General features: G+C 37.5%; 1 protein-coding gene across 5 annotated transcripts in view; it reads left to right on the top strand.

The window, feature by feature from the left end:
- Positions 1 to 12,656, top strand: part of GRID1 (glutamate ionotropic receptor delta type subunit 1) — a 518,675-nt gene that overhangs the window by 487,687 nt on the left and 18,332 nt on the right. For all 5 annotated transcript variants that reach the window (XM_065843450.2, XM_071811719.1, XM_071811720.1 and 2 more), the window contains 3 exons: positions 1,952 to 2,147; positions 10,738 to 10,904; positions 12,252 to 12,492. In XM_065843450.2, coding sequence (XP_065699522.1) covers positions 1,952 to 2,147; positions 10,738 to 10,904; positions 12,252 to 12,492 — 604 coding nt within the window. The remainder of the gene's footprint in view (positions 1 to 1,951; positions 2,148 to 10,737; positions 10,905 to 12,251; positions 12,493 to 12,656) is intronic.

Raw genomic sequence — 12,656 nt, 5'->3', positions numbered from 1 at the left:
TAAGGAGACCAGAATAGGACTTTCAGGATTGTTAAACAAAGAGGAAAACAAAATTCATTCAAATTGTCTCATTTTTGTATTAGAATTTTAATTTCTAGCAACCTCCATGATGTTCATTTTGTACTTTACTGAAGTGTCATATACAGAGCTAGAGAAATAACAGGAGGTTTGGGATTAGATGTAGCTCCTAGAGTTAGCCCAAATCCACAAGCGTGCAATGTATATAGAGAAAAACTGTTCACACAGTCTTACTTAAAGCTCCTTAACAGCTTAAAATGATAAAAAGTCCTTAACACAATTTAAGAATTTAAACCACTTAAACTGTTTGAAGCAGCTTGTGAGTGTGAAGAGTTTTGGTGGGGGCGGGAGAGGCACCCCTGCTGAGCTACAGCCCTGGGCCCGGGCTCCCAGGCTCCCACACAGTGTGTCCAGGCAAAGGGGCCCTTTTGGGCCCAAACTTGGGAGGCTTGGCCGTGATGTGATGGAGAAGATGGAAGCATTTTCTACATATTTTTATATAGTATTGTGTATATACCCAAATTGTTTTGCTTTAAATAGTGGTGTGGGGAGTCTTACCCAGATGTGAAGTGTAAACAGCAACATCCCTTGAGTGGAACAGGGAAGAAGGTGGCAGAAAAATGTTGTCTGTGACAAGTCTCCAGCTGTGGGAAGCAGCTTCAGCTGGAGGAATGCTCCAAAGCATTGTGAAGAAATCATCTGAAAGAGCTGCAAGGCAAAATGTTTTGCTTTTGTGGCTCCAGGAGTTGGAGGCAGGTGGGAGGTGGCATCTGTGGGCCTTTCAGATGTTTTTGAAAAGAATTTTTTTTTTTTCTGAAAGATTATTATTATCTATATATATATATACATATATATTTACGGAGGAGGACGGGGAAGGAATAGGGGAAGGCAGGGTGGGTTGCTTCAGTTTGGTTGGTCTCAACCAGCATTAACTGGTTGGTTATATCAGAAACATGTCACTGTTCTTATGTGATGTCCTACATTTATAAAGCATAAAATAAACCATTATTTATGAGATTCAGTTTTGTCATATGTGGTGGTCAGTGGTTGAGTGTGTGTGTGCTCAGGTGAAAGAAATGGTGGCGCTGCACAGAGCTGATACTTGAGGACAAAGGAAGGGGGCTCAGGAATGGGAATGAAAGTCTTAAAAGTGGAAAACAGCTATGACGCTTCTTTTGATGGCAGTGATATCACCTTAAATGTTCCGAAACTTGGTCTGGTTTTCATTGATGCAGGCAGTGATTTACACCTTTGTCTGCAGAAAAGGCTGTAAAACAGGAGTGAATTACATCCTGTACAATTTGAAAATAAATGGTGCATTCACAGCCACTCACAGTTGAGACCCATTTACACTTCCAGAGTGGGATGATGAGTAAATGAAAACTAGGCCTTTGTGTGAATGAAAAATGGCTGTTTTACCAGAGGCTGCGAAAAGAGGGAGAAAGAGAGACTTAGTGGAAATTGAAAGCGAGATTTTATTTGTTTGTTTAGAACAGTCCTATTGATTTGGAGTCAGATGGAGCACTGGTGTAACTGCAAACTAATTCCACTGAATTCTGCGAGGTATTTGTGGTGATGCTGATGGGGCTGGAAGTTTGTATTTATAGCCTGAGTTTTTCATGTGCTCAAGTAAGTCTTTATTGCACTGCATTCTTGTGCAAAATTGGCATTGTAGTATTTAACGTGAATATTATCTGTCTAAAAAAAGCCTTTACTGGGGTGAAAAAGAACTCAGATATAGTTAAATTCATATGATCTCAGTATGATTAAATTATTCTTTGGTTTTCTTTTATGATGTGGAAAGAGATATGCAAATAGTACTTGGCAAGGGTAAGTGCTTTCTGGCTAATGACAGACATAGAAACTATTTAATGAATGAAATCTTGGTAATGTACTATATAACACTAACAGCTCAATATCACTTGAATTTCAGAACATTTCAGGATCTGTCCAAACAAATGGATATATCTTACGGTACCGTCAGGGATTCAGCAGTGTATGAATACTTTAAAGCAAAAGGGACAAATCCTTTGGAGCAGGATAACACATTTGCTGAACTGTGGAGGACTATCAGTAAGAATAATGGGGCAGATAATTGTGTATCGAATCCTTCTGAAGGCATTAGAAAGGTAAGATTGGATCACAGGGGTCTTATTTTCATTTTGGTGCTGTATCAATGTTGTTTGCATGGAGTTAATAATTTAAGTCACAGGAAAGCAATTGCATAGTCATTTAAACTAAACAATCACCCTATCTCAAGTTCCTTTTAGTAACTCAATGGCAGATAAAAATAATATTCTAGGATCATGGTTTTGGATTAAGGCCTTCTGCCTTCTTTGTATTTAGCCATAATGTTCCTTCTAATTTTCATGATAACTCTAATAATACCATTTTGAATGTCATGCTTTTAATGATGTTGGTACGGACTCTGTCCTTTGTAATTTGAGCTTTTGTTTGTGTATTTGTTTTGGGGTTGGGGGGGATGTTTGTTTGTTTGTTTTGTTTGGTGTGGTTTTTTTAGTTGATGGATTTAACTTATTGGAAACATGAGTAAGAATCAAGGGTTTCATTGAATGTATGCTCATTTCTCTTAAACCAGAAAATTAATACAAGATTTTCTTTGTATATTCCAAATTTTAAAAATAAGTGTACTCTCGCATGTCAATGTGCTTTCACCTAACTTTTCTTTCTCTTGGATATAGCTACACACTGTTTTGGTTAAACTGGGCATTGGTGTGGGATTCAAGGACTGATACATATTGGCTCGGGATCCTTCATCCTTGTGCCGAGACCTGCAATAAACAGCCCTGGTTCACATCACACAAATACAAATGTCCCCATTTTCTCATTCTTAGTCTGTCTGTCTTCTCTGCTATTCATCTTGTAGCTCAGCAAAAACAGAGAGTAAATAGCATCAAGCCACATGTGTCCAGCAGTACGCTATCACAGAAGGGATGCAGACGTAATGAAAGTTAGTGTGCTGCTTCTTTAGTGAAAAGTGTTCCCTTTATTTGTCAGTTGATTTTTTTTCACAAAACAAGTTAACAACTTTTATTAATGTGATTTTTTGAGCAAAGTTATTCTGTTGTCAATGAAACATTGATTCTGAATAAATACATTACTAGTTCTTTATGCTTTTGTGAGTGGGAAATAATGGAATGGTTGAGATTTGGGTTTCTTTTTTACTCTGAATCTTTTAAACCTTTTGTGAACAATCAGAGGGAAAGCATCCAGAATTTACTGTTTTTTACAGTGCCACACTGGGTGGAACACAGTAACATAGGACATCCCTTTTCCCAAATCAAAGTCCCTTAACATAAGATTCCCAACTGTTTGTGTGACTTTTGGACAAAATCCTTATGCAAACACTCTTGTGTCTCCCAGTGCAGAAGTATTTAGTAGCTTTGGTTCACTCTGCCTTTTCTCCCATCTCCCAGCTGAGCTTTCCTATAGTCCTGTGCCCTTGGCTCAAGTAACCAGTAGCCTTTCTTTCTTGGTGCAAGGTAGAGCTCTGTCAATAGCAAAGTCTGCAGTGTGTTGATATAGATAAACATATATATATATATATATATATATATTTATTTTTTTATCTGCTCAATACTTTAGGAAAAGGAGGCCTCTAGTTTGAGACACTTTGTTAGCATTTAAAGGAGGTAGAAGTAGTGACATTAAGTAAGGATTTTTCTATGCAACCTGGCATTAAAACCGATAATAAAACAGTTTAGCTGAAAAAAATGTACACTATTTTACTTTTAATTTTCTTATTCACCATTCTTATGTCAGTGGATGCTCTTTATGCATGAGATGGTAAATACTCTTCTTCTGTAAGCCTACTGCGTGCTGCCATTTACGATAGCTAGCTTTGCCTAAGCCAGAAATGTAACTGTAGACTGGCAGGCTGTTCAGAATACCAATTACATTGTCTGTATGGAGCTGACAGCTCCAGCCTATCTATGTGATAATAACTTTTCATATTGAGTTTGATTTCAATAATGTAGGGTGATTTTTATATAACTTCATCAGCTCATTCAATTAACATCAACAATAACCAAATTTACTTCAGTCCCCAAAGCTGACCAAGACTGTTATTTGATTAGACACCTACAGAAATTGGGCTTAATATTTAATAATGTTGCCAACTAAAATGTTACACTTATAGTTTAAGTGTTACTCTTCCTTGCTCATTGAGCTCTTTGAATAAGTAGATAAGTTTTTCATGTCAAATATTAGGGCTAGAAATTCTGGTTTTCTAAAGGAGAATTGATGCCAGCAAAGGAAATGGGACTTTCCCTCTGTAATCTTGTACTGATGCATGAAAGAGGTGTAAATGTTCCTTAAAAGTGTATTTTATAGGAAATGGAAAATCTAAATCTCTCTAGCATACAAAAATGCCTAATGCATTTCTCTGAATGAGAACTTGCCCTACACAATGCAAAAGAAGAAATCTCTACTGCCCTTCTCCCCTCCTTCCCCTTTTCTTTTTCTTCAGACAGCGTCACAGTTCATCTGCAGTTACAAGCAGAGCAACGCTGCTTCAATGCAAAACAGGAGAGTGCTGCTTATTTATGGCACAGGCAGGTATTGCAGGTGCTTGTCTCCATTCCATTTCCCCGGGTCTTTCCTACTCCCTTTGACTATCTAAAAACAAAAGGATAATAGCGGAAAAAAGTCCTAAAAGCTCTTGTGGCATTTGGTTGCCATGGCAGAGGTCTCTTTTCCAACACAGAACAGTCCCTGTAGCCTCAGTGACCATCTCCCATTGCCGAGGCACAGCTTTTGCAAGGCTGGTAGAGCCAGGGAAAGGGCATTAATGCACTGCAGAGCCACGTGAGCGAGAGACGATTCGGAGCCGGGGAGACATACTCCCAACGCAACTGAAGGTGGTCATTCCAGATGGAAAACGTCCTCCTACTCATAAATGTCTCTGCATAGCATAAGAGGAGACTACAAGACAAATCATCAGTGTTGTTTTGTCACTTGAGTTTTCCGATACTGTAACAGACGAAGATTGACTAATGCTGTCCTATGGAAAGTCTCTGGGTTAAGCTAAAGCCAGGATCCTCAAAAAACTTGGCGTGGGCAGCTCCTGCCATCTTGTCCCAGGTGGACATTGGTAGTGGAATTGCACATTTCTAAGCCATTTGTAAATCTCAGCAAACTGTTTGTGTAATACCTGGTCACAATCAGTTCTTCCGGGTAATTTTTAATTACCACATGTATATAATAACCTGTGGTTTTTTTCATTGTGGGCAGACATTTTTGCTTTTAACAAATGAAGTAATATGATCCCTGTGTATCACCATATATGTATCTTTTTATACATATATATATATATATACACACAATTGTTACTGTTGTATTTTTTAAAGCCTTGCTCTGGTGGAGACTGTTTGTTCCCCTATCCAGTCAATTTGTTGCCAAAATTACCCTGAATCCTTTCTTCCTGTGTATCACTTTTGATGAAGTGATCAAAACCAAGTACAGTACAAAATGTGAGTGTATTATTGATTTAGGCAATGACACAGTAACAGTTTATTCCTTCTTTTTTTTTTTTTTTTTTCCGATCCTTCAGAAATTTTCTCTCCCTTAAAGAACATTAAGTATTAAATCAGAATGTGTCTTGTGGAACAGTCACCTCTGTTCATTTTTATTTTAAAAGTAAAAGTAATTTAAAAGTTCAATGAATAGGTTGGGGTTTTTTTAACTATTTTTTCCAATAATTTATTTTCCACAGTGAATTTCATATTATGAATTGTGGTTGCTCATCCATATGTTTTCATGGGTCCTCTTAAATTTCACCATTTATTGTCCCATCAGGCTTTGGAATGAAAGCAAATGATTCCTTAAAACCTGAATATATTACACCCTTCAGTGACTCATTAATTATATTAATTTTTAAATCATTTGAACAGGATTAATTGGCATGTTTTCTTTTTTTACTAGAACTGTATTACTTCTCTTAAAACACCTTTTTATAGATAATAAATGTTATCCAAGCATGTTTCTGAACTATTCCTCTAATGCCAGTGTAAAGGTCACTTTTCGATATTTCTGTGATACCAGTCATATAATGGGATCAGCTACAGTGACACTCCATTCTCGCAGTAAATTAATGATGAATGCTGCGTTATTCTTGAACTTTTGTCTCTAGTGTAGTAGCTTCTTCATAAGTTTCAGATAAACCGCAGACATATAAGTGATTAATCTGAAATTAATCATTTTTTCCAAGCTATTATTATTTCTTACCATGCTTTCTTTGAAAGACTATCGTTTTACCATCAGTAAGCCAAGATCCTTTGAACAATATTCTTCCATCTCCCTCCATGTTGAAAACTGACATTATGAGGTTGCTTTTTTACTTTTCTAAAGTATTACAATTCTCTTTGTGATCCTTCTTATATCTAGGAGGCAATCTTCCTAAGCTTTTAAATTTTTTATGATTGTGAAGAATAAATATTTTTAATGTAAGTTTTGCCTAGAGGTTTCTTTTTTTTTTTTCTCAAATCTGCTTTCTTAAACCTCTTCAACCAAAGATAAACCTGGTGTCTTTGGTGTAAACCACCGTAGTATTCCATCCAGGAGGAATGAATGCTGCCTTGGCTGAATTTCTGTTAAAGAAGTTTTTGAAAGTTTAACCAAGATATTTTTGTTTTATTTTCCAATATGCTTGCATGCTGAGAGTCACAATAAGGCCATAGAAAAGGAGCAAAATACGAAAACGAATTCAAAGTCTAAATTATAAATTTTAGTGCATTATTCTCTATTTCATTTCAGTCATTCTTTATTCAAGATATCTTACCTATTCTCAGCTGGTATTTGACACATTCCCTTTTACCATCTCACTCTGTATATTACCTTTGGAATGATGTCTGATCACTAGAACATCTTGATTCTATTTTGGGCCCTTAAAATTTACAATGCAGGCTTTAGGTGGCTGAGCTGTGAATGCAAGAGGACATGGATCTTTGCTGTATTGTGATCAGGACTTGGTTGCATGTGGGTAGGTGCATCGGTGTCATATGCAACTGGGGAGCCTTGATGTGTTCCCTGCTCATCCATCCCATGGCTCAGTGCCAGGTGTTTCCTACCTCCAGTGCCCCTCTGGCCTAGAAGCTATGGAGTATGCACATGTGCATGCATGCATTCTTTTACATGACAAAAATGAAAAGTTTGAACTACTTTTAAAAAATTTTAGTTTGATTTTTGTTTGAAAATAAGTGTCAATTTGATTTTATTTGGCTTTTACTGCTTGTCCAGTGAAGGTATATAAAAAGTAAACATATTTCAAACATGGATGTATGTGTGTGGTTGTGTGTCTTGTATATATGAGTTTCAAAGTTTGTCAGTTTTTCTTTAAATTGAACAGATGATACTGCTTTGCTGTCGCAACAGATATTAAAGGGGGTGTGATTTTAGACAGCAACTAAATATTTGGTCATAAGGAAGCTTCCCCTGCAATGAACACAGAAATATAACAGTACAAGGTCTCCACTCTTCAGAGTAGAAAATTACACAAGTGGAAGCAGCTTTGGAAGAGACAAATCTTCCCTTAGGAAAAAGGGATCTTTGGAGATTCTGTCATTGCTAGAAAGGGGAAACAGTCTCACATCCAGTATTTCTGGAAATTGAGAAGTATGTATAAATAACGGTTTTGAACTCAGATTTCTGATTATGCTAAAATTATCAGACTGTCAGAGAAATAATGCTCTACAGATGTGGTGGCGCTGGATAGAACAATTTATGTCATGAAAATATGAAAGTGATATGAAGAAGGCTGTTAGACTCTGTTTATTGACCACTTACAGTTGTAGGACACAACTTAGGAGTGTAACGTTGCAAATGCAAGAGAAGTAGACCTTTTCAAATGATCTGCTGTCCAACATCAAAAGCCGGTGTATAAAGCTCTTCTATATAAAATAACACAGAAAATTGAGGCTTGAAAAGTAGAATCAAGGATGTGATTTTTCTCTAGACATTGACTTATAATTGAAATTAAGTATTTGGGAAAGACTGTGTTCCTCAATTATTACTAAGAAAAATATGAGGAATGTATGACATGTTGTCAGTGTTCTTTGTTAAATTGTAAATTTGAAAAGATGATTTACAGAACAATTCTGAAATGAATAGAAGATACAGCTCTTTAAAACAGACAAACATTGAAGAAAAATAAAAAAAACACAGCCAGAAAAATGGAAAAGATGCAAGACACATTTTAACACAGTGATTTAGGCCCAATTTTTTTGAGGCCTCCTCTTCCTAAACATCCATCAGGCATGTTTTTATTCTCTAATAACATGGATTTTCAGTTAATTCTCTGTACAGTGACAAGTGCTGTTTTCTTTGGTCCCATGAACACATATTTTTCATGCACTTGAACTTGGATGTTTTTTTTATTATAGATAGTGAAAGCCTGTATAGTATTTGCCATAGAACACAACTCACCTGAGATGTACAAATATAGGGCTTTTGATGGTCCTTCCCTGCCAGGAACACCAGTGGCACTGATGCCCATTGCCTGTCAGAAGCCTGTCAGCACCATTGCAGGTGTGGAAGCATGAAATGTGAATCATTAAAGCCCATCACAGAAAGAGCAGAGGGCAAGATGCAGAGATTTGCTGCTAACAACTGAGTTAGTTATGAGTACATGATCACTCAGAAAACACCTTTGAAAAGCACATTTTAGGCTTCCAAGAATGAAGTTCGCTGGCTGAATATAGGCTAGATACTTTGAGAAGTCACTCCCTTGCCATCCTTAATTTTTTAGGCATCCTTATGTTAATAGGTTATGAAGCCATTTCTGACTGTCACATATAGTAAAGAGTGATTTGTTTGTTCTTTCCTCCTTTGTACCACCATTACCAGTTTATGTAGACAGCCAGGGGTAGTATTACGATGTAGAAGTGGAAACCTTGCTCTGGTCTGATTTCATACAGGAACATTGAAGTGAGATATATTTTTATGAACATGTTAGTTCCTTAATTTGTTAGCTCAATCAATGTATGATTTTAATGGTAGAGTCTTGTGGCTCCTCTTTGAGTAACTTGTGTAAGGTCCATACTGTAGTTTAGATTTTAATTGTGTGTTGTACTATCACAACAATGGTTGTCTGCAGCTAAATACATTAATTACTGTCACTCTGAACTGACCAAGGAGGTGACAAAGGAGAAAGTGGGGACAAACCCACAATGGTGACATACCCTTAACAAAAAATTATTTTCAAGGTGGTCAATACCATTTAACTCTTAGCGAAGAGGAAGGATATACATTTTTACTCCGGTTTAACTCAGAAGTGAAGTAATTTGGGTATCTTCGACTGCCTCAATGCAGATAAAAGGGAAAGGGAAAAGAGGTGGATTGTGGCAAGTAGCTTATAGGAAATCCAGGAACATACTTTTAGGCTTTGTTTCCCTAGATTCTACCCTTTAGACGATAAATCACCCATTTGATTTATTGTCATATTTAAACAACTGTCAGGGACTTCAGAAAACTGTGGTTTATGCAAAGCATGGTGAAATAAAATTAGCTTACTTGCTCAACTGATTAATCCAATATACTAAAATTACTAAGGCAGTCATATACAGGTGAACTCAAAACTGAGCTTACACAAAAATGGAAAATATGTGGAACAATGAGCTAATTCTGTCTCAGAGCTGCAGCCATTTGCTAGAGGAGCTTGGTGACTCAGTTCCCATGAATAAATATATGCAGGACTACAGCTCCCTGGGTTGCTTTGTTCTGACCTTAAGAAAGATCTGAAAGCACCCAAAGTTGAAAAAAAAATCTTGTAAATCTACATTTGTGACTAAGTATTTATTTGCATTGTGTTCTAGCCCATCTGTTCCCTTGTGCTCTGGATATTCACTAGAGACTTAAAAACATACTACTTAAATATATTAGGAAACCAATTATTACTTTAACCAAACAAAGTTATGACTTATTTCTTTACTGAATCCTTATCCAGAGGTGTTTCTTACATCTTATGTTAAGATGATTTACATTCATTGTAGGCACTGCATACAAGCCTTGGTTTGAATCCCAATTAAGGCTGACTTTTAAGGGCATCTGTGTGGGTGTGCACTAAAATTAAACAATATTTGTCCAAAAACTGAGATAATAGGTGATGCTGGTGACTTTTATTACCTGTGAAAAACAGAGGAAACTCTTTTAAGCTCAGACCACAGCTTTTTTACAGGACTAACATAGCTCTCAGAAAGGGCTTTGTTTATGTACATGTTTATATGAGGAAAGCTGTAGAGTTACCATTTGGGCGACTGTAATGACAAGGAAGCACCACGTAGTACTCACACTGTACCTGTCTAGTTACATGAATGTATGGAACTGGTCCCACTCCTGTTAATCCACATCTGCTACAAAACATACATCAAATTTCATCAGCTAAGGCAATAGCTTTCATTCATAATTGATTACCTGTTATGTAAACCTTGCCTACACTTACAGTTGGCTATATTATCCTATGTATTCCTATAAAAAATGGAAGATATTTTAGTAAGGTTTGAAGTAGATGAGGTACTGCTGAGAGAGAAAAGTGCTAAAAATGTACTAAGATGTTGGAGGCCTGCAGATAAACTGGGATGTAATGAAATACCACCAGGGATTAATGACAAGCTCAGGGTCGGTTTGTTTGCTTGGGCTTGGTCCTGGTCCTACCTGGAAATACAGTTTAGTTCAGATTGTGTCGTGTTCGTGCTGTATTTACAGGCAAAGAAAGGAAATTATGCTTTCCTGTGGGATGTGACGGTGGTGGAATATGCTGCGCTGACAGATGATGATTGCTCTGTGACAGTCATTGGAAACAGCATCAGCAGCAAAGGATATGGGATAGCACTCCAGCATGGAAGCCCGTACAGAGATCTCTTCTCCCAGAGGTAAACTGAAACAAAGCTCATTTCATAGGATTCCTCTCTACAACCAGCAAGGCATCCCAGGTGTGGTTCATGTTAATTTTGGCAGTTATTGAATAAATTACTGTCAATAAGTGACAGCAGAGAGGTTAGGATCTCAGGCTTCAACAAATCTGCTACTTCTGCTCCCTGTGCATCTGCTTAGGGAGGAGGGGTCTGGAGAGGGTTTGTGGCCTTGCTTGTCCAGGCAGCACTGCCTCTGACAGAAAAGAGACTGATGTCTTCAGAGATTTGTATGAGCTGCGGGAGAGATTTAAGAGAGGTCTTTGATTCATGCTGCATTTTGCAGGCTGTGAAGCAATGTTTTGCTCCCTGCAGTAAGCAAGTAATAATCCCCTGGTTTATCCTTTAGGGTGGAGACACATGTCACAGCCTCACCATGGTACAGGAAAACAAGAACTGCTGAGTATTGTATGGGATTGCCAAGACTATGAGACTATAAGACTTTGCCATTTAGTGGTCTCTGAGCTATCCGCTAGGAATATCTTTTTCATGTGAATGCATACACTGAAATGAAGAGATGCGGTTGTGCAGGCATGTGTGGCCTTAGCAGAAGGTGAGCGGGTGCTCTGCTCCAGGCAAGGAGCTGAAGCAAGATTTCCTCATCTTGCTCTTTCTTTATAAAAAGGGGTAACACTCCAGCTGCAAAACCAGAGACAAAGCTGCCTCAGGAGAAAAGGTTGTTAATAAACAGCTAAAACAGTTGTCAAACCAAATCCAAAATGAATCATTCATGGAGAGAAAGGACACTTCACAAGAGGCAAAACAGTGATTAATTAGCAAAAGTTAACACAGTAATTCAGGTATGAAGTAACAACATTGAAGTAAAATCCTTTTGAATAAACTGCATTTGCTGAAGTAAATGAGTTGGTCGCTGCTGAAACAGATTTGTATTAAGTGGTGCACAAATAGTAGCATATTTAGTCTCACATGATTTTGAAATTATTGTGGAAGAGCAGCAGTGAAGTGGGTTGAGCATTTCACTGGTGGGATCGGCTGTTGCAGCTGAATGTAGCCAAATCAGCCATGACTAACAAATACAGTGATTCCTCTTGGAAATACTTCTTGCATTGCAGTGGAATTTTTGACAGTCTCTTCTTTTTCTAAACTTACTGAGTGGAGTTTGCCTGCTGCTGTGAGTAGAAAGAAATCCTGGTATAATGGCATTTCAGATGAAAAATACTACATAGTGGGATGGAGTTTTGAATTGTGGGATGGTAAATTGAAGAGTTATGCAACATACAGAAAAGACAAAAAAAACTGTGAAAAAGTATCCTTTAAAATAATACTTGTCTTTTGAAATTTCTGCAGGATCTTAGAGTTGCAAGAAAGCGGAGATTTGGATGTTCTTAAACAGAAATGGTGGCCACGGATGGGACGTTGTGACCTGAATAGCCATACAAATGCACAGACAGATGGGAAGGCCCTCAAGCTTCACAGTTTTGCAGGCGTTTTCTGCATTTTAGCAATAGGCCTTCTTCTTGCGTGCTTGGTGGCAGCATTGGAGTTGTGGTGGAACAGCAACCGTTGTCATCAAGAAACACCGAAAGAGGTCCATAACTTTTATTCTTATCACAATTAAAAGTAGAAAACACAAAAGAAAGAGAGAGCAAGTGGAAGTTGTGGTATTTTAGGTGCTCTCATACAGTATACTTGATTTATTTTGATTCATCATACTAAGCTTTGCATATAACTTTTTGGGTGGTTGTTTCTAAA

Source organism: Patagioenas fasciata, chromosome 8 (assembly GCF_037038585.1).
Source record: "Patagioenas fasciata isolate bPatFas1 chromosome 8, bPatFas1.hap1, whole genome shotgun sequence".
NCBI classification, from domain to species: Eukaryota; Metazoa; Chordata; class Aves; order Columbiformes; family Columbidae; genus Patagioenas; species Patagioenas fasciata.
Note: the sequence above shows the minus strand (reverse complement) of the source record. Positions and strands in the feature narration are given on the sequence as shown.